This window comes from Ornithorhynchus anatinus, chromosome 11, assembly GCF_004115215.2.
Source record: "Ornithorhynchus anatinus isolate Pmale09 chromosome 11, mOrnAna1.pri.v4, whole genome shotgun sequence".
Taxonomy (NCBI): Eukaryota; Metazoa; Chordata; class Mammalia; order Monotremata; family Ornithorhynchidae; genus Ornithorhynchus; species Ornithorhynchus anatinus.
The window spans coordinates 46,974,218-46,996,815 of record NC_041738.1 but is presented as its reverse complement, the minus strand read 5'-3'; the positions used below and the strand labels follow the sequence as shown (position 1 = coordinate 46,996,815).

General features: G+C 44.2%; 1 protein-coding gene across 1 annotated transcript in view; it reads left to right on the top strand.

Moving 5' to 3' along the window:
* Positions 1 to 3,103: 3,103 nt before the first annotated feature.
* LOC100079085 (hepatocyte nuclear factor 4-beta-like) overlaps positions 3,104 to 22,598 on the top strand; it is a 73,660-nt gene continuing 54,165 nt past the window's right edge. The window contains exons 1-3 of the mRNA XM_007671653.3: positions 3,104 to 3,387; positions 15,644 to 15,845; positions 20,167 to 20,261. Coding sequence (XP_007669843.1) covers positions 3,273 to 3,387; positions 15,644 to 15,845; positions 20,167 to 20,261 — 412 coding nt within the window. The 5' untranslated portion in view covers positions 3,104 to 3,272. The remainder of the gene's footprint in view (positions 3,388 to 15,643; positions 15,846 to 20,166; positions 20,262 to 22,598) is intronic.

Genomic DNA, 22,598 nt, shown 5'->3' with positions numbered 1-22,598 from the left:
CGTTATATCCCGGCTAGACTACTGTGTCAGCCTTCTCTCTGACCTCCCTTCCTCCTCTCTCGCCCCGCTCCAGTCTATTCTTCACTCCGCTGCCCGGCTCATCTTCCTGCAGAAACGATCTGGGCATGTCACTCCCCTTCTTAAACTCCAGTGGTTGCCTATCGACCTCCGCTCCAAACAAAAACTCCTCACTCCAGGCTTCAAGGCTCTCCATCACCTTGCCCCTTCCTACTTCTCCTCCCTTCTCTCTTTCTACCACCCACCCCGCACGCTCCGCTCCTCTGCCACCCACCTCCTCACTGTCCCTCGGTCTCGCCTATCCCGCCGTCGACCCCCGAGCCACGTCCTCCCGCGGTCCCGGAACGCCCTCCCTCCTCACCTCCGCCAAACTGATTCTCTTCCCCTCTTCAAAACCCTACTTAAAACTCACCTCCTCCAAGAGGCCTTCCTAGACTGAGCTCCCTTCTCCCTCTATTCCCTCTACCACCCCCCTTTCACCTCTCCACAGCTAAACCCTCTTTTCCCCCTTTCCCTCTGCTCCTCCACCTCTCCCTTCCCCTCCCCACAGCACTGTACTCATCCACTCAACTGTATATATTTCCATTACCCTATTTATTTTGTTAATGAATTGTACATCGCCTTGATTCTATTTAGTTGCCATTGTTTTTACGAGATGTTCTTCCCCTCGACTCTATTCCCATTGTTCTCGTCTGTCCATCTCCCCCGATTAGACTGTAAACTCGTCAAACGGCAGGGACTGTCTCTATCTGTTGCCGACCTGTTCATCCCAAGTGCTTAGTACAGTGCTCTGCACATAGTAAGCGCTCAATAAATACTATTGAATGAATGAAAGGTCATGGATTCTAAACCTGGCTCTACCGCTTGTCAACTGTGTGACTTTGGGCAAGTCACTTAACTTCTCTGTGCTTCAGTTCCCTCATCTGTAAAATGGGAATTAAGAATGTGAGCCCCACATGAGACAACCTGATCGCCTTGTATCCCCCCAGTGCTTAGAACAGTGCTTTGCACATAATAAGCACTTAGCAAATGCCATCATCATCATTAAGAGGTTAAAATGTTAAACGACACACCAGGCTTCACACAAAGCAAGCATCAATCCCTCCTTCTAACCCCAGTTCTAACCCTATCCCTAAAGAACCCTAATCTAATCTTAATAAGGTTTTTAGATGATTTCATTTTGTCAGTGCCTCAACTTTGAGTTTGGCTATTTGTCACTGAAAAGATCTTTCAAAATCGTGACAGCTCCATCTGCCTAACCGTCAATCAACCAAAACCACTTTATTCAGCATTTATTCTGTGCTAAGTGTTTGGGAGAGAGCAATAGAGTAAAAAAGCATGATGCCCAATCTCAAGGAGTTTGCAATCAGTGGGGAAGGCAGGCCCAATTAAATTACAGATAAGAAGAAGACACTGAAAAGATGGACATGTGGATGAGTAAGTGCTTAAATTGTAGAGTATGTAAGTCAATATGTGCAGAGTATATAATGGGTGGTTGTGCATGCAAGGGCTGAAATGGAACATAAGTGCTTTGAGGTGGTAGTTGGAAGGGTGTGATCTTGGGAGAGGAAAAACTCCTGGAGGAGGAGGGATTTGAGAAAGGCATTTGGGATTTGAAGATGGAGAGAGTTGTGTAGGGTGATATGAACCAGGGCCCAGAGAAGCCGGAGATTAGAAGGAGGCACAATTAATGGGTTAGCTGGAGAGGGTTGTGATCCAGGGTAGAGAGAAGAGCATGGATAACAGGGTGAGAACTGATGGAGTGATTTAAAGCCAATTGTCAGGCATTCTGCCTGATGTGAAGAGGAATGAGTAACCACCTCATACCAAAAAAACCACCAAAACATGGGCTTTGTAGTTTCTTGATTCTAGTAACTAGTTCTGGGCTAGATGCCCTTTGGATACCAAATAAGTATTGCACTTGGTCACAGTGATGTATCTGAGAGACTCCATCACTGCCTTTCAGCGGCTCCCAAACACATCGCGCTAATGGCTATGCTTGATTTCTCTGTATTGGTTTCAGTGTCAGAAATAATATCTCTACTGCAAGCCTAAAAAACAAAAGAAAAATGGCCATGTAGTAAACACTGAGACAATCACCCGATACTCCTAAATATGGTGCTTTATTGTGTACAGACATAGCTTTATTGGTTGCAGAGGAAGATTTTGTCTCAGATCAGAACTAGAAATGGAGAAAAATGAAGTGGCCATAAGCAACAAGAGTTTCTCCAGCAATGGTCACTTGTATGATTTTTCAAATGGTGAGATCACAATTAGACATAGTACTGTTACTAGAATGCTAAATTTAGTACTTTTAAATGGTTTGGAGTTTCAAAAGCAAATTTTGAATAAATTTATTCCTCTCCACCACACCCACAATGAAAGAGAATCCCTTTGCCCTATTGAGAAAGGGGAGGAATTTAGTCAGACTTTCTGCCCAATCACCACTGTCACTCCTTTTATTCTATCTCCTAAATAGTTTTCTGTAATTTCCCTGGGATTCAAATTTCTACTACCTTGTAAACAATGATGGTGTTGTGCTGAACCAAAGAAACCTCTTTCGTACCAGAGGTGAATGTCAAGGTCCCCAGTCTGTAAATGGTGATAGATTCTGGACATTTATGGATCCATCTGGAAAGAGAGGGTCTTTAACCACAAATATACTCTGTAGTGTTCCTTAAGATTAGGATATTTTATTATCTTCGTGTAGAGTGATGCCATTTGCTATTTTACAAGGGTTAATGCCAAATTGATTTTTTTTTCCCCACTGAACTGGTGAACCACCATTGGCTAGGTAGATCAACATAACTGGCCCTTCCAGCTTCCTCCTTAAGCTGACACTGGCCTTGTTTGATAGGAGCTATTGCTTTGCCCTAGGAGAGAACCGTTGGTTTTGAATACCTTCCCCACTGCACTTTTTTTTTATGTTGTTTACACAGGGATTGACATAAACTGCATTGTATTGAACCAAGGATGCATTCCAAGTTGATTTAACTAGGGCCTTATCAGCATCATATAATCACAATGGGACACTGATACATAGGTAGGGAGTCAGAGAGAGAGAGAGAGGCAGAGAGAAAGCTGAGGGCCAGCCTCCCTTCCCTCTGGCCTGCTTTCGGCATTGGGAGGGGGTCTGAGGGAGTTAGGTAATGATTTGTCATTTTGAGGGCTACGTCTCTTTTTGCAGAGGAGACCTTGGCCGTGATTGACACTGGGGCTGTTTTGGCCTGATCCACCGTATTTGACAGGTAATAATGAAGCTTTGTGAAACCATAATGGATATGGATATGCCAGACTATGCTGAGTCTCTGGACTCTTCCTACACCATGTTGGAGTTTGACAGCCTGAGAGTGCTTCCCACCAACTCCGGTGAGTCCTCTGTGCCACTATTTCAGATGATTTGTACTGTCTTAGGAGAATTGCAATGGGAAAAAGAGATTTTTCGACCGAGCCCCTGAAAGTTGGGAACAAGGAGAATCAGCAGGTTGTTGCCGGTCGTGGTTTTAGGAGGCAGTTAAATGTAGAGGAGCAAGTCCTTCCGTGAAAAATGGAACGTTTCTTAACCATGTTTCTGGCCTTTTCTACAGCATGGAGGTCTGGTATATTTTGTGACCCTCCTTCTTAGTCGTGCTACGCTACTCGGCCAGAATAACTCTGTTTTCCTAGTACCAGCCGCAGGGTAGATCCAGATTTATGATGACAAAAAAAAATTATAAAAATATGTCGTTTAAGCAACTTAATCCTTTATACCTCTGCCCAGTGCACCCTCATGTCCCAGGGTTTGTTTTGGAAGTATTTTCTCTCAGATATTTAAGCGATGAAATAAATATCTCAGTGCTGTAATCAACAGGGGAACAACTCATTTTTATTTAGTAGGCTTGACAGCTTGGTGTGCATAAGTGAATGTGTAAATGTGTTTTAAGAGAGTGTGTACATCGTCAAAAGACCCCCACCCTCTCCGCCAAGATCTCTCTGAGAAAGCTGAAAAGTCATGCTTGTGACTGGATTTCTCCAGGCCATTTCTTACCTGTTATCTCACCAAGCAATACTGACTAGTCCTCAGAGCCCAAACCTGGGGTTCGGGAAGCCTAGATAAAAGCCACGATGCTATAGGTCCAGCCAACTAATGGTTTTTTATTTAGCCCTTGCTGTATGTAAAGCACTGTACTAAACACTGCACCAAATGGTGCAGGATACATGAAGCTAGCCATTATAGGAAAAAGGATAAATTGCCTACTCTGCTCATTCCTGTTCTGGGTGGGACAAGTGGGATATAAACCATGCTTTATCATATCAATTCATGCCCCTCTGATCTTTCGATTAACATTTTTTCATGAGTGCTTTCAGCAGCCCCTGATTTTTCAGGGTAGGGGGAAGGGGTTGTGATGAAATGGAAGGAGAAGTGTTTTCTATGGAAATTCTATGAATTGGAGGCTGGCACCTTCGCCAGTACATACCAGCATGAGGAAGAGCTCTCAACCCTAAGAAAGTGACTTTCTCACCAGCGTGAGATTTTAAGGGCATACATGGCTTCTTTTTGATCTAAGAGATGTTGATTTCCAGCTATGATCTAGATGAATTTCTGAATCCAGATCCATCTCCCTCAGCAGAAGGCTTAATTTCTGCCCCTTGTTGATGGAATATCATGACACTTTTTTTACTTTGTTTTGACTAGGTTGTCACATTGTCCCCAGACCCTCAAACCCAGCAGAAAACTTGAATTTTAATTATTTCATTTGAGGGGAGGACAGGCTCTCATTTCTAAAGGGAAATGCTATCTAGGTCAATGTTGGCCTGTTTGCCCTGCTGTTAATCAGTAACTAACTCTCTTAGAAACTAGTTGTTTTGAAATGTGCTTGTTTGTCTTGGTTTAGAATCCTCTGGGCAATTGGGAAAAGTAGTTGTTGTTTTAGAAAGCCAAACTGAGAATTTTGGGTTTAGAGGAGAGGGGAGGCAGGGGGACTGTCTCATTCAATGGAGAACCATTTGAGGAGCTGGAAAGGCTGCTCAGGTTAGCTCTCAGTGAGCCGCAGTAGACTGTGTGAGGGCACATTAGCGTGTCCTGTGAAAGACTGAGCTGTCATTAGTTGTTTACACCCATAATAAAAATGGCTCCAGCAAGAAGGCAGAGACAGGATTTAAAAAATAAAAGCCAGCCCTTAGGGCTTAGGGATGGTCAAAATTAACAGACAGGCAGATCCCATCCATTTTACTCAGGAACTTGGTGCCGGTGCAAGGGTTCTGGTGAGGGAAAGAGGAACTAGGAGGTGGGAAGCAGCTAGGAGTTGGGAAGCAGCCTGGCTGGAGACTGATTTGTGACCTTGATCAATTCCCTTTATCTCAGTCTGCTACAGCTTCCTCTACAAAATGCAGAAAACCCTCTTAGTCTCCCTTTAGAAGGGTGAGGCCTGAATACAAGCCCTAGACTCATTCAGTATGAGTGTCCCTAGTCTGAAAATGGCCATTTTCAGAGGCTGGTGCGGACACAGGGCCTGGGCAGAATAATCGGCCTGGACAAAAGCTTCTTTAATAATAATAATAATAATGTTGGTATTTGTTAAGCGCTTACTATGTGCCGAGCACTGTTCTAAGCGCTGAGGTAGACACAGGGGAATCAGGTTGTCCCATGTGGGGCTCACAGTCTTCATCCCCATTTTACAGATGAGGGAACTGAGGCACCGAGAAGTGAAGTGACTTGCCCAAATCATTGGACACATGAGGTAGCTGGTCCATAGCTCTCAGGGATGACCACTGCAGCCACCTCAAAACTTCCCACCTCCCCATTATCACTGTCGTAGCACCCGCTAACCTAAAAAGCAGCAGCATGGCTCAGTGGAAAGAGCATGGGCTTGGGAGTCAGAGGTCATGGGTTTGAATCCCAGCTCTGTCACTTGTCAGCAGGTGTGTGACTGTGGGCAAGTCACTTAACTTGTCTGTGCCTCAGTTAATAATAAGTCTAATTCTCTCCTCCAGCCAAGAAACATACATGTTATTCCCCAGGAACAGATAGAGAAGGTCTTTCTGCAGCTCCCTCTTGTAATCTTCTCGGGAATTGGCCCAACTCAAGATGAGAATGTTCCTTCTGCAGCCATGCCACTTTCCTATACCTTTCCAAAACTCTTTCTGGGAAGGTGTGGAGGTGGGGGCCTGTCTGTGGGAGAGCAGCAGGGAGAGCTAGGTGTCCAAGAGAAAGAAAACTTGCTCCATGCTCTGCCAATCTGTCCTCAGGCACTGTGTTATGTTGCTCTGTGTCCTGCCTAACTCCTTTGCTTAAGGGAGGAGAGAGCAGGTGTCATTCTCTACCTGCTCACACTTTTATTATACTCACCTGTTCGCCTATGAGACACATACCTCATTTCCAGGCTCTCCTCCAGCTCCCACATTTTCTTTCTGTTTCTCCCATCAGCCCAGTCATCGGCAAATCCTGCTATCCCCTCAGAATATCTCCACTTGTCCCTGTGCCTCATTCCAGCTCCACCCAGCTCCCTCCTCACTTCTCCTTCACACACACACACACACACGCACACGCAAGCAAAATCTTCTGGCTCTTAGGATCTGACATGAGCCCCGAGGGCTCCTCAGATTCCTCACAATCCTATGAACTGTGGGTGAAAACTAGCTCTCAAATAGCAGCGTAAGAAAAAGGAAGTCCTATTAAAGCTTTTAATCCATTTTCTGGAGTCCAACACAGAAAGCCAAGCCCAGGCTCATTCATATCCTCAATTGCGAGGTAGCTCCATGCCCTTCTTTAGAAAGGGCAAAATGGAGGAGGGCGAGGAGGATGGGGGTGGGGAGAAAAGGAATTCAATCATTCATCCAATCACATTTATTGAGCTCTTACTATGTACAAAGCACTGTACTAAGCACTTGGGAGAGTACAATAAAACAGACACATTTCTGCCCACAGTGAGCTCACACTCTAGAGAGGGAGACACACATTAATACAAATAAATAGGTAAATAAATTACAGATATATACATCTGTGCTGTGGAGATGGGAGGGAGGATGAATGAAGGAAGCAAGTAAGAGTGGCGTAGAAGGGAGTGGGAGAAGAGGAAAAGAGGGCTTAGTCGGGGAAGGCTTCTTGGAGGAGATGTGCCTTCAAAAGGAAGATGGGGCAGTTTGTCCCACAAGCACAGTGAAATCAGATTTTTTAAAAGGTCTTGATTTTTACTTAAAAATTTATTGTCCTAACTGCATCCAGTTATTTCTAACCTGATTGCCTGTATCAATCCCACTCCTCCTTGGCATTCACACCCTCCTAATGATACTTGACATGGCTCACTTTAGCCAGGCTATTTCTGGTTCTTCAAATCCTTCCCTTTCAATCAGTATTTCCAGATTCTTAATCACTCTCCCATTCCTTTTTCATGCTTGGGGCTCCTCAATAAAAATCATTTCAATTTTCCTGCATTTCTACTGAGAGATTTAAAATGTAACATTCAAGTTTTCATGCTTGCCCTCCACATTGCTCTCCCATTGCCTCATTCCCATTCCTCTCTATGAATTAAGCAGATCTGTACCCATCTCCCTCAAAGCTGCATGCCCAGCACTTGAACGGCTGTAGGGTAGCAACAGGAAATGAAGCACTGAACTGAAAACTGGGGGATGTGAGAGTCCAGATTGTTTCAACCTCTCTGCCTCAGGGTTGCCCTTCTTAAAGTGGCTAAAATAAAACTCCAGGCATCCTGTCACCATAGATACTTCATTATTATTGGTTCCAATTGTAATTAAAACAGTCAATATCCAGCATGCTTTTAAAATAGCTAGATTTGAACCCTGTTATATGATGCTTCAGGAGATGGCTTTTTAGAAGTACTTCAGGGACATCTACGAGGCAACCTATAATCTGATTAAAAGTAACCTCCAACAAGCCTGTAATTACATAATTTGCTATTTTAACAGAGGCAACAGCATAGCTTCTATTTACCCACAGACATGCTATAAGTGTACATAGGTAGGGTTATTTTATGGGTGTTAGACTAAGCTTTGAAGGTAGAGCTAAGTAAGAAGAAGCCCTTTATCCATTAAAAAGTTTCCATCTGTCCTTCTGCCAATACATCATGGCTAAAGTCGCTCCAGCCCTGTGACTCACAGAGCATTTCCTCTGCCAGAGGAGCTTTGACAGCCAATATATCCCGGTACGAATCCCATTGCCGGGGCCGAGTCTGTGAGCTGACAGTTCTCCAGGGTTCCCCTGGAACCCTGCTGAGCACAGATCATAACAGAGGCCAGAGTTAGCCTTCGCCACTCCTCTGTGGCCATAAGGTCCCTGCTGGCTCCATTCCTCATGGGAGTTTTCATCCTTCCCACAATCCTTTGAAAAATCAAGGTTAGGTCCAGCTTGAATCCTTAGTCCAAAAGCACCCAGATGCCACCACTGTGGAGGGAACCCAAAGGCGCTGTCTTGGACCCCCGCAGAAAGAACTCTGCACCTGGGATGTGAAGAAAGGAACCCAGGTCCCCAGTTGAGCTCCAAATGTGGTCCTGGGGAGGAGCCCATAAGGAAATGTACTCTCCTCTTCTCCTGCTCTAGGAACTCCACACCCCAGATCTCCCTGTCCCTCTCTCTCCTCCCTGCCCTGTCCCACAACCTCTCCTGGGCAGCTACCTTGGTTGCTGGACTAGCTCTATTACATGACCAGTGACCAAACTTACTAGTGCACATGGCTGAGGCCTGAGGAACCTCAATGACTTGTGGTCCAAATCCTCCTTGAAGAAAGCAGCCTGGCTTAGTGGAAAGAGCAGACTTGGGAGTCCGAGGTCGTGGGTTCTAATCCCGGCTCCGCCACTTGTCAGCTCTGTGACTTTGGGCAAGTCACTTAACTTCTTTGTGCTTCAGCTACCTCATCTGCAAAATGAGGAGTAAAATTGTGAGCCCCATGTGGGATAACCTGATTACCTTGTATCTCCCCCAGCACTTAGAACAGTGCTTGGCACATAGTAAGCACTTAATAAATACCATTATCCAATGCTTAGATCAGTGCTTGGCACATAGTAAATGCTTAACAAAAAGCATATCTATTATTATTATTTGAGTGGAGGTGAGGGAATGGAAGGAGCCCAAAGAAAGGAACCAGGCCCGTCATCCCCCCTCTGGACCTCATTGTAGCTCCAGGGAGAACACGGAATCTCCAGCTGTCACTCTAGGTGATTCTTGGATTCTGGGAGAGATATACCTATTTTGTCCTTGCCACCCCTGGGGAGGTCCACAAAAGGACTCCAGCTGCAGGAAGAGGAAGTGGGGTTCTCCACTGAGATCAGGGTTTCTGGAGCCACTCTGAGGGCTCATTCATTCAGTTCATTTATTCAATCATATTTATTGAGCACTTACTGTGTGCGGAGCATTGTACTAAGCGCTTGGAAAGTACAATTCAGCAACAAATAGAGACAGTCCCTACCTAACAACCGGCTCACAGTCTAGAAGGGAAAGACGGACAACAAAACAAATCAAGTAGACAGGTATCAATCACATCAATATAAATAAATACAATTGTAGATATATACACATCATTAATAAAATAAATAGACAAATATGTACATATATACACAAGTGCTGTGGGGCGGGGAGGGGGTTAGAGTCAGGATGATGGGGAGGAGAGAAGGAGCAGAAGAAAAGGGGGCGCTCAGTCTGGGAAGGCCTCCTTTAGGAGGTGCCACAGTCCTCTTCACCTCTGGGGTTCAGTTGTACTTGGGGATGTGAGGCTAGGCTGGGTTTCCCTCAGCCCATTCCCTAGCAATGGAGTTGAAGCGGCAAAAGGCTTCTGAGGTGCCCCAGATTGAGGGGACGCTGATTGCAAGGGCTATAACTAGGAAACCAAGTCAAGGAGTCCTTGGCTTTTATTATTTATTTATTAATGGTATTTGTTAAATACTTGCTGAGATTAGCATATTTTGAACACACAATTAGGAGTACTAATTCTCTGGAGAAGACACTTTCCTTAATGCTAGGAAAGGTCCAAGGAAAACGTGGAAGAGGCAGAGAGAAGCTAGATGGATAGAAACCACAACAATGATAACAGAAGAACCATTAGAAAGGTTGCAGATTATGGCAGAGGACAGCATGTTCTGGAGATAGTATATCCATGGAGTCACTATGAATTGGAAAAGACTAGATGGCACTTAATAATAATAATTTGTCAAGCACTTACTATGTGCCTGACGCTGAACTGAGAGCTGGGGTAGATAAAAGATAATCAGGTTGGATACAGTCCCTGTCCCATAGTCTTCATCCCCATTTTTCAGATGAGGTAACTGAGGCACAGCAAAGTTAAGGGAAGTGACCTACCCAAGGTCATACAACAGCCAAATGGGGGAGCTGGGTTTAGAACCCAGGTCCTTCTGACACCCAGGACCCTATTTGGTCCATTAGGCCATTTTGCTTTTACCTGATCTTCCCCACCCCATGGCTTTGATCTGAAGAAGCAATAGCCAGAGAAGAGAGAGACTTGGTCAAAAATAGAGTTCAGTCCAATTCAAACAGTTCCAGTTCAACCAATCAGAGCACTATACTAAGCATTTCAGAAATTCTAATATATCTGGTAGACATGATTCTTGTCCTCTAGGAGCTTACAGTCCAGTTCAACTAGAAACATCTAGCTCTTAGTACTGTACTTCTTTTAGAGACAAACTATAGATCGGGTAAGATGTTTCAGTATGTTGAACAGCTTACTGTGTGCAGAGCACTGTAAAATGCAGTTGAAAGAGTACAGTAGAGTTGGCAGACACAATCCCTGTTCTCTCTTTAAGAGAGAAACCTATAGCTGGGGTAGGTTAATGTGCTAAACAGCATTTTTCCACCTGAGATTCGCAAGGCAGACACCAAAATATTTTCTAACCTTTTATAAACCTTTGTTTTTTTCTCAGTAACAGAAACTCCCCTCTTGGATCAGGGTGAGGAAAGAGGTAATTGGGTGCTATGAGATTCAATATATGGTGGAAATTCAAAAACCCCAAGATCCATATGCATTTGTATTCAATTCTTTGGGTATCTGGACAGGTATATGGAGTTAAGTGGGGCACGGGGGTCATAAACAAGAATGAAATAGTTATTGGTGGGTGTTTATAGCACTTTTATCCCAAATTATTCCCCCAGTACTGAAATTACATTCCCTTCAAAATAGAGAGAAGTCAGGTTCCAATCTGCAGCCTTTACCATCTGTCGGTGAGTCACCAAGGACGATGGTTGGCTGAAGTTACTTTCCCTCCTGGACCATTCCGCCAGTGTGTTTTACAACCAAAATCTGGGAGCCATTTTTCTCCCCGTGTCATGGGAGGAACAGCTTCTGGGTGTATCCATCTCTTAGACACAAGTCTTGGGGTGGTGGTTGGTTATTAGCTTGCCGCACGAATGCTTCAGATTGAGGCACTAGCGGCAGATAAGACAACTGACTGAGTCTGAATCTGGCCAGGTTTGGATCTCTTATCTGAAAAGGAAGCAGTAGCATTAAACGTTGTGTACAGGACAAGCACTGAGTGCCTTGGATCTGGAGGTCTGGAGAGCCAGGGTTTGCTCTGATGGCAAACACTACACCCTGCTCTTTTCTAAGAAAGGCCCCGAGAAATTTTAAGGCGGATGAACAATGAGACTTTATTTTGGACAGGAGAGCCATATCCTCATCCAGGAAAGAAATGAGTGGAACAAGAAGACCCACACATGTGCTTGATATTGACATAAGCCATGTGTGTGGGTGTGCAAAACACAAAATGCTGGCAATGTAGCCCTGGAATAGTATATCCCACTCTGCCACAGAGACCTGATCCGGCCCCTGGCCATTTAAGGTACTATTGACTGGAGGATAATAATAAAAACTGTCAAATCTGTTAAGCACTTAATGTGTGCCAAGTACAGTACAATACAATATAATCAGAACAGACACTGTCCCTGTCCCACATGGGACTCTCAGTTTAAGAATGGGGGAAACATCCCCATTTCACAGATGAGGAAACTGAGGACAGAGAAGTTAAGTGACTTGCCCAAGGTTACACACAGGCAAATAATAATAATGTTGGTATTTGTTAAGCGCTTACTATGACCAACCTGGATTTAGAATCCAGGTCCCCTGGTACCCCATTCTCTGCTCTTTCCATTAGGTCACGCTAGTTCGCAGGACTTGATTCTCCAGTTTCAAGAGGGACCTGTGGTGTAATCGGTGTCTTGCAGAAATCTTTGGCATTTTACCATTTTCTTATTTATATCCTGTAGTTTTCTTCCCTGCCCACTCCCCATCTTTGGATCCTTTGGAATGCTCAGTACCAATTCAGGGTCAGCAAAATCTGCCCAGAATAACTTGTTCTGAGAGACCCAAAAGAGAAAGAGTGGGGAACTTTCTGAAAACACCCCATCTGAAAATTCCCAGGAAACTCTGTGGAGCTGGGAGAAAGCTCTCTTGATCAAAACCTAGAGATTTTCTACAGAGGTGACCTGTTTTAGGTTTGTGACAAAATACTGTAATTATTTTTGGAACATCTGCCAACTCAACAGAAAGTAACAGCGGGCATTTGGAGGAGCTGACCGAAGTTTCATAACCAGCCTGAGAGGCTTTCGGCACCTCTGGGATGCCAATTAGCTCGTATTAAACAGGAACGTGGTGTTAAAAGATCCCTTTAAAGAGGTGCAATCATCAAATAACAGGGATTGTTTTTGTAGACTGCAGAGAGAACATGCTTGGTGAAGAACAACTCTATTTTAAATGAAAAAAAATCCCTGAGTCAAGGGAAAATTTAAGGACCCTGTCAAGATAAGTCATCTGTTTAATCTTTTTCCCTTAGGTGATTAATGACATCCTAAGTTTTAAAACCTGAGAAACATTTAAAAATCATGTTTCCTTTTCCCACTATCCATTGCATTTACATTTTATTTAATTTGGCCAGAAACAATACCTGTGGACTTTGTTAAGTATTTACTGTGTGCCAAGCACTGTACTACGCCCTGGAGTAGATACAAGATAATCAGTTAGTATACAGTCAGAAAAATAACTCTCATCAGCTTTCATTTGGGCATTTTTGTCAGATTAGACCAATGGCCCCATTAAATGAGGATGATAGTTCCTGATGTCCATTTCTACCTCTAGATTGTAAACTCCTTGAGGGCAGGGATCATATCTACTAGTTCTTTTTTACTATCTCAAGCACTTAGTCCAGGGCTTTGCATATTCAATAAATACTATCGATTGATTAACAATCAACAAGTATTCTTGCAAGGTTGAAATGCAGTGAGTTGCTGCTACCAGAAATGTGCCCTTTTCTTTTGGATTTGAAGCATACAGTCTGGGGGAATGCTAACTATCTGCATGGAAATTTCCTAGTAAATTTGATTCTGAAGCAAAGTTTTGCTGAACTTGCACTCTGCCTCTTTAGCTTAACTGTATCCCTTTAAGGGAGCCAAAAACATCGAACCAAATGAGAAATGATTCTTGAATGTGCCTTTTTAGAGTATCTTCTTTTGAAAAATGCACCTACCAAAGGCCACATTATATTTCCAGTGTGAAATGGAAAACTGGGGACAATTACTTAGCTAAATCAGGCCCTCTGAAACCCATTTAGCCTGAAACACCCAGTTCACTGAGGCATAAAGGGTCTAATTTCCAGGGAATTGCCTCAGCTCTCCATGGGTCTTTGCCAGCACTGAGGCTTGATTCCCAGTCCTTTCCTGGAGATGAATGCTAACCTGACATGTGCAGTAGATTGGGGGTTCTTCTGCTCACTAGTTCTCTTTCCTCTAGTAACATAAGTTATGAAGACAACATGGACCAGGAAGAGTTTGCGTTAATGCTGTTGAAATAACATGGCCTAGTGGAAAATGCATGAACCTGAGAGTCAGAGGACCTTGTTCTAATCCCGGCTCCTTCCCCTCTCTGCTGTGTGACCTTGGACAAGTCATTTAACTTTTCTGTGCCACTGTTCCCTCATTTGTAAAATGGGGTTTAAGACTGTGAGTCCCACATGGGACATAGACTGTCCAACTTGATTGGCTTGGATCTACCCCAGCCCTAGCTGCGGTTGGGACTTCTGGGTGTTGATTTGAGCCATGAGCAATCTAAAATCCTGCTGCTCCTGTTGAATTTGTCACTGTCATTGTCTTTAATATTTTTCTTTCATCATTCCATACATGGAAGTCCCCCTCTCTCCATCGCCTCACAATTTATTCTTAGATTGTGAGTATCAGGGAGAGTGTCTGTAGCTCCACCAGGAACTTCTTTCCCAGCGTTTAGTACAGTGCTCTGCACCAGTAAGCACTTTTAAATACTATTACTACTACTAGAATTGATCCATTCTTTATGCCAGTCAAATCAATTGCCCTTTTCAGAACTTATGTGAAAAAAAAGCTAGGGTTACGTTTGCAGGCTCTATGTGGCAGAATGGATCTGTGGGGATGAGTTATCAATAGTAAAAATAAAAATATTGAATTTATTAAGCACTTACTCTGTGCCAAAAGCAGTGCTAAACACAAGATTGCCAGTTCACACACACTCCCTGCCCCACGTGGAGCTAAGAGCTAGGGAGAGCAGATTTAATTTATTCCCATTTTACCTATGAGGAAATTGAAGCACAGAGAGCTTAAGTGACTTGCCCTAGGTCCCAAAAGCTGACCAGTGGCATTATAGAGAAGCAGCCTGGCTCAGTGGAAAGAGCACGGGCTTGGGAGTCAGAGGTCATGGGTTCGAATCCCAGCTCTGCCACTTGTCAGCTGTGTGACTTTGGGCAAGTCACTTAACTTCTCTGTGCCTCAGTTACCTCATCTGTAAAATGGGGATTAAGACTGTGAGCCTCATGTGGGACAACCTGATTACCCTGTATACCCCAGAGCTTAGAACAGTGCTCTGCACATAGTAAGCGCTTAACAAATACCAACATCATCATCATTATTATTATTATAGCCTGGTTGCCCTGACTTCCAGACCCCGTGCTCTTAGTCATCCAAAGAGTTTCCTTTGGAAGTGTCCTAAAAGAGAACCAGGTATTGATGATATATGGTCCGTGAGACGGAAGAAGGAAGATTCCCCAGCACTGTTGAAGCGGTAGGGTGATGAAAGCTGTCTGCAGCTGGCCGACAATTTGAAAGGGCGTCAGTTTAATGGAAACCCGTCTGCCAACAGCTCCACCAGATGAGGGGTGAAGGGCCTGAGTTCCCGGAAACTGGGAGAGGTGCTCAAGCCATTTGAGAGCTAAAATTAAAACTGTGAATGTTGGCTCCGTTGCCAGATGTGGGGAGGGGGTTGTGGGGAAGCATAAGCAACTTTCTCCTGGTGGGGAACATGGCTGGCATGTTTCTTTGGGCCACAAAAGCATGGCTGTTTTTCCAACTGGAAACTGTTTTTTACTGGATCAAAATGTTCACTTGCAAACCAACTCGGAAATCTACGTTATTGTAGGAGGAAGGTCAGGACACACATTTTTCCAGTCTTCTAGTGGAGCAAATTTTCTGATGTCGCCGATCCTTTCATCCCCAGGATCCTAAGCTTCACCCTATTCAAGAGTATCTCTTGGAAGGGCTGATTGGTATGGGGAAAATGTTTAGGAGTTTGGGAGCAAAGATACCCTGAAAATATAATGAAAGAGAACTTCTGGAATTGCCTTGCTTTATTGCCCTTCTTCTCACTCTTTCCTTCTCTTCCTTTAAAAGGACTGAGAGAGTCCGTGCTGTGTCCCCCGGAGGCCATCGCCTCAGAATCCACCAGTGCCAGCTTGCTGAACAATGGCATCAACTCCCTGTGCGCTATCTGTGGTGACCGTGCGACCGGGAAACACTACGGGGCCTCCAGCTGTGACGGCTGCAAAGGATTCTTCAGGAGAAGCGTCCGCAAGAACCACGTCTACTCATGCAGGTACTGGCCCATGGCAGGGAAACTGGGGCGGTGGCTCGTGGACTATGAATAGCCTTGGACAGGGTTCATCCCCTCACTGAGCTGCATCGGTTTCCTCTGGAAAACGGGACGACCACTAGACTGTAAGCTTGTTATGGGAAGGTAATGAATCGTTATTTTGAACAAGAAACAGTGTGGCATAGAGGATAGAGCGTGGGCCAGGGAGTCAGAAGGACCTGGGTTCTAACACCGACTCCATCACTTGTCTGAGTGTTCTTGGGCAAGTCACTTAACTTCCTGGTGTCTCAGTTACCTCATCTGTAAAATGAGGATTAATCAATTTATTAATATTTCTTGAGCATATTTCTTGAGCATTTACTGTGTGCAGAGCACTGTTCTAAGCACTCAGGAGAGTATAGCATAACAGAGTTGATAGACACATTTCCTGCCCACAATGAGCTTACAGTCTAGAGGGGGAAACACTGATATAAATTGACATTGATATAAATAAATAAATTATGGTTATGGATATAAGTGCTGTGGGGCTGAGGGAGGGATGAATAAAGTATGCAAATCCAAGTGATTAAGGCTGTGAGCCCCATGTGTCCAGCCGGATTAGCTTGTATCTACCCCAGTGCTTCGTACAGTGCTTGGAACATAGTAAGTGCTTAACAAATACCATTTTTTAAAAATCACAAAACAAAAACTGGCATTTTCCAAGTGGAACTATCCATTATTGTTCCAAAATTGAATTTCCATTCCTGGTACTGTCTTCAGCCTGCCCCAGATGTCTTGGAGTCAGCATGTTCACCTGATATGACTGACAGTATTTGAGGCCCTTTGCCCTCCTCCAGCCCTGTGCCTCCCCCACCTCACAGCCATCCACAGGATCTGGGCTGTTGCAGGTGAGTTAAAGCAGAGCAGGTCAGGAGTGCCAATACCTCCAGACACAGCAGTTGAACCCTGGGAGGATCATCAGGCCAGATAGAAGACACCCCTGAGCCCCAACAATCATCATCCAAAAACATGTGTCTGCCTAGCTATAAGAAGATATGTAGCAGCTGATCTTAATAATAATAATTATGCTATTTGTTAAGAGGTTACTGCTAAGTGGTAATTGTTAACTGAGCTGAGCACCAGGGTAGATACGGTACAATCAGATCAGACCCAATCCCTGTCCCACATGCAGCTCCAAGTGGAGGGTGAACAGTAATGAGTCCTCATTTTACAGATGAGGAAACTGAAGCACAAAGAAGTGAAGTGATTTGCCCAAGGTAACACAGCAGGCAAGTGGCAGAGCTGAGATTAGAACCCAGGTCTCCTGACTCCAGTCCCATGCTCTTTCCCCATTATAAACCATAGGGAAGAGCCACCATCCCTGACACTTCACCAGGGCTGTCAGTGGTAGTCCTGTCCTGAGTAAGGACTGAGGTGTAACCAGGGATGTTAGGATCACAGGACTAGCTGGGTGCAAGCAGGGTTTTTCTATAATCAGGGGTCTCTGGAGAACTTGGAATTTTCCAGCCATTCGCTGAGCCCCAAATGGCGGATGGTCTCCAAAACCTGCCCTGGCCCAGGCATCCTAGATTTTTCAGTCCCTTTTATTTGAATTAGCTGCAGCCTGACATCCTGTGAGACAAAGAGAGGTGGTCTCTGAGGCTGGGGAGGCCCTGCAAGTCTGGGATGATTATTTATCAGGAGGAAGTCATAAAAGATCCAGACCTTGTCTCTAGAGATCTCAGAGAGAGGGTGTTTGCTTTGAGGAAAAGAAAGAGAGAAGCCATATTAGCACTGTATTCCTTTCTAAGTGAACCTGGGCAGCTTCTAGACTTTTGCAGGATCCTTCTTTAGTTGAACCTTTTTCAGTCTTGAGAAATACCTGTTTTCTTGATGCGAAGACATATATTTGGGGGCAAATCTGAACAGATAGATGAAATTTTCCATCTGTTGAAGGAGTTGAATTAATCAATTTTTGAGTTGCCAGACTTGAGCCTTTACAATTAATAAAAATTTAAGGCAGAGCTGGTATTGAGTTGGAGTGAATGAGTGTCTAAAAAAAATTAAGGGTATACTAATCAATCACAAAAATATGAGGTCAGAAACATGCTCATCCTGTCACATTTGCTCTGCCAAACCCACACACCTTCCCCAAGTCTGGGGCCCCAGGGGACCCTTAAATTCCCTTGAACATTTGCCACAATTGAAAATAGTGTCTATTTCCCTCTTCCTCCTTTTTGTCCTCCTCCTTTTCTTCCTCCTCTTTATCTTTATCCTCTTCCTCCTCCTCCTCCTTCTCTTCAGGCTCCTCATCCCTCCCCCAATGCCTCTGCTTCCCTCTAAGTGCAAACATAATCCCTACCCTGACAGATGGGCAACACTTAAGAACTAATGACAGTACTATCAGATTTTGGTCGATGAATTCCTGATTTGCATCAGATTTATGTGCATTTGCATAATAGCCTCACCAGACCCTGACTCTTATATAAAATAAATTAATGCATGTAACCTAGAGCAAACAATTTCACATTCAACGCTAAGTGTACATTCGATTATACCTGAAATGCACAACAACCTTTGAAAGCATGAGGATAGGGGAAAGGAGACACAGAATGGGAAAGTGGTGGAGAGCCTGGGTGAGACCCTTGGATCTCCAAACTCTCATATTCCTCCTCCCCAGCGTGACCTGCCTACAACTAAAGAGGAAGCTGGGTCATTTGACCACATGGCCCAGAAGAGAAGAAAAATCCCCTCTAGACTGTATGGGTAGACTGTAAGGTCTTTGTGGGCAGGTATCATATCTACTGTCAACCCCACAGCACTTATGTACATATCTTTAAATTATATATTATAAACTATTCATTTATATTGACGTCTGTCTCCTCATCTAGACTGTAAGTTTGTTTGGACAGGGATCATGTCAGTCAACTCTGAAGTATTATACTTCCCCAAACAATTAGTACAGTGCTCTGCACACTGTAAGTGCTCAATAAATATCAATGATTGATTTACTATCAACTTTGTGGCACTGTTCTCTTTCAAGTGCTTACTACAGCTCACACAGTAAATGCTCAATAAATTCCACTGACTGAAGACAGAGGAACAGAATCAGGCCTTGTTCCTGGAAATTGAGGATCTCAGTGAACCTTACCCCAGAAAAGAGTAAAGCTTCCTTTTGCAGTGGTTGCTGAGGTGTAGGGCATAATCAATTCTGTGGAACTCATGTAGTTTTCCTGGGTGAGTTGGCAGGTGATGGGGAACTAGTTATAGAATCTGGTGCCTCAGTGTCTGCCCTGGATGCAGCCGTAGATAACCCCTGGAGGTTACAAAATGAAAATGGAAGGAAAATTGATCCCCATTGGAGGGGTAGAGAATTTTTGTCGCTGCTGCAGTGATTATTTGAGCTCTCTGCCATTCTGAAAAGTGCAACATTTTACTACAAGGATGCTATTCCCAGTGAAATGTCAGTGCACTATTTCCCCTCCGTGAAAATTCATCCACATCATCATCAGTGGTATTTATTGAGTGGTTACAGAGTGCAGAACACTGTACTAAGCACTTGTGAGAGTACAGTACAACAGAGTTGGTAGACGTGTTCCCTGCTAACATTAGACACATACGCAAAAATGTGGGCCACGTTCAGAGCGGCATCGGAGCATAGAAGACAAAGAAAGGTTTCGGCACAGCTGGAAGTTACCTGTATAGGTCTGTCAACTAGTTCAGAAGACAGATATTTGACATCCAGAGCTCGTTTTCCATTTCGTGGCCTACAAAATGGAAATGGAAGAGCAGGACAGGGCCCTTCAGGAAGCACCATTCTCACTGCCAGTGTTTTAGAGTGGGGCTTGGCCAAATGTGTGGCCACGAGAAGAAGTTGATCCCTTTTCTAGGGTCAGAAATGGTCAACAAAGTATTTGAAAACCGCTCTTTTCTTTCCGGCATTGCCTGTTCACTTCCTGATATCAGCTGGGATGGGGACCAAAAACGTCAAAACACCTCAAGAAAGGTTGTTTTTCTAGGCCAAAGAGAACTGAAAATCTCTGGGCGAAGCTGGAGGCTTCCAAAGTCCACGTTGGCAGCCTTGAGCAGTTCAGATTGTTTAGATTAGCGACTCAATTTAGGAAATTAATGGGATCTGAACACAATCTTGAATTTCATTAGCTGAGTCCGCTGCCAATTATTCATAAGGTTCTTTTCTTCTTTCTTTCCTTTGGGCCACTGGAAGAAGGGATGGCAAGAAATGAATTCAGGGCATTTGAAAGAAGTAGCAGCTTTCAACCTGCTTTTCTTCTTAGAGTGTTTTGGGAAGACTGTCATCTCCCTCTAACGTCTCGTTGCCTTCCAGATTTAACAGGCAGTGTGTGATAGACAAAGACAAGAGAAATCAATGCCGATACTGTCGCCTGAGAAAGTGCTTCCGAGCAGGAATGAAGAAGGAAGGTGGGTACAGCTACAATTATTTTTAGTCACTCTTCACTTCCCTGGTGGGTGCTGCTTTCTTAGGTGTTCTCAGCATGGCTTTTCTTTCCATGATAATTCCTTAGAGTCATATCAATGGTTGCACTGTGGTGAATCATGGATGGCTGTAAATCCTTCTCCCACAGAAAGCCCATTACTTATTCACCCGCTGAGAATCTGCTCCTTGGATTTGACTTCCAGCAGGAGCTAGGCAATTTAATGTGTCTCGTGCATCGCTGCCATGACACTTAGAGATACGCCAGGGCACAACCTCAAGATGAGGACTGTTCAGAGGCAGAGGCTGCTGACAGGATGCTCTGTCAAGCAGTGGTCAAGAATGAGTGGCTCTTCCTGGGCTAAGGCTCCAGTCAGATCACGGGGCCAGCACAGGGCCCAGCAATGCAAGTGGCATGCAAACCTGTGGTCAATTTAGTGTTTGCGTGGTCAGATTTTGGCCTTCTTAGATGTTTATTTCCCACCAGTGATATCGTCAAGATGAGGGACCAATCTCTCTTCTCTCTCTCCTCTCTCTCTTCTTATGAGGGTTTTCCCCTCTCCGCAGTGAATTCACTCTGGCAGAGCCTTGACCTGAGGCCTCCCCATATCCATCTGGGGAACTGGCCCAATAAGCTGCCCAAAGAGGACCTTCAGGTCGTGAAAGGGGAAAGCTGATTTTTGCCATAGTTTGCTGCCTTTCTGGAAAACTACATGGATATTTTGAAGAAAGTATTATGCTTTCCTATAAAACTTCTGAGTTATCAATGCTGCCTTTAAGATGGAAAAAAAGATATGTCATCTTTACTTAATCAATTCCTAGTTGAATGGCAAATAAAGTATTTAGCTGTAAGAGTCATCAGTCAATCAATTAGTAGTATTTTTTGAATACTTACCGTGTTCCAAGCACTCTACTAAACACTTGGGAAAATACAATAGATAGTGGTATTTGTCAAGTGCTAACTATGAGCTGTTTTAAGTGTTAGAGTACTCTACAAGATAATCAGATCCCACATGGATCTCAGTCTAAGTAGGAGAGAGGATAGGTATTGAATCCCCATTTTGCAGATGAGGAAACTGAGGCAGAGAAAGGTGAAGTGACTTGCTCAAGGCCACACACCAGGTAAGTGGTGGAATTGTGATTTGAACCAGGTCCTTTGACTCCCAGTCCCGTGCTCTTTCCACTAAGCCACTTAAAGAACTTTCAAACTAGCAGAAGAGACAGACACGAAAATAATTTACAGAAGGAGGAAGGAAATGAATATTTAGGTGAGTGAGTGCTTAAGTAATAGGGCACGTACAAAAGAGCTATAGGTGGTTGTGAGTAAATAAGTGTGTGGTGGGTATAGAGTTCTGGGGTAGAAGACGTGGGGATAAAACCTGTGGAAAATATAAATTATTCAGGGAAGTATTCCTAGGGGAGATGTAATTTCAGAATGGCTTTGAAGATGGGGAGACCTATGGTCTGTCAAATCTAAAAGGAGAGAAAGTTTCAGGCAGGAGAGAGGTGAGCATACGTTCAGAGGTGGGAGACCAAGATTGAGGCACAGTAAGTTGGGTTGAGAGGAAAGAAGAAAGTGAGTTAGGGTGTTGTAGGAGCAGAGAGTATATCAATAGCAGGAAGATAGATGTTTGAGTATCCTATAGCCATCGATCAGGAATTTCTGCTTGTTGTGAAGAGGAATAGTTATTCAAGGCAATTGAGGATTGAGGAGATGTGGGCAGAACAGCATTTAATCATTCCACTGATCAGTGGTAGTCGTTGAGCACTTACCCTGTGCAGAGCATTGTACTAAACTCTTGGGAGAGTTTAATCCAAGGAAATTGGTAAACACATTCCCTTCCCATAGTGAGCTTAGAGTCTAGAAAAGAAAAACAAGCAGAGTGAAATATGGACAACAAGGAGAGCGACTGGAAGCAGAGAGTCCTGTGAGGAGGCTGACACAGGTGTCAAGCCATGATATGGAATGTGGTTGGACCAGCATGGTGGCCATTTGGATGGAGAGGAAGGGGCAAATCTTGCTAATGTGTGGGAGCGAAACCGATAAAATTTAGCAGCAGACTAATGTGGAAGTTAAAAGAAAAGATGGGGTCCAAGCTAATACCTGGGTTTCATCAGAGATGAGGTTGGTGACACTGCAACTGTGAGAGGATAGTTAGGTGGAGGAGAGGATGGGGGAGTGAAGAAGAGGAGTTTAGTTTTAGGCATACTGAGCTTGATTTAGAAAAATGCTATTGTCTTAAGAGTGTGGAATTTGGGCTATGTTTTCTTGTTAGCCTAGGGGTCTCTCTGAAATGAAATAGAAGTTACTGAGTTACATAGGG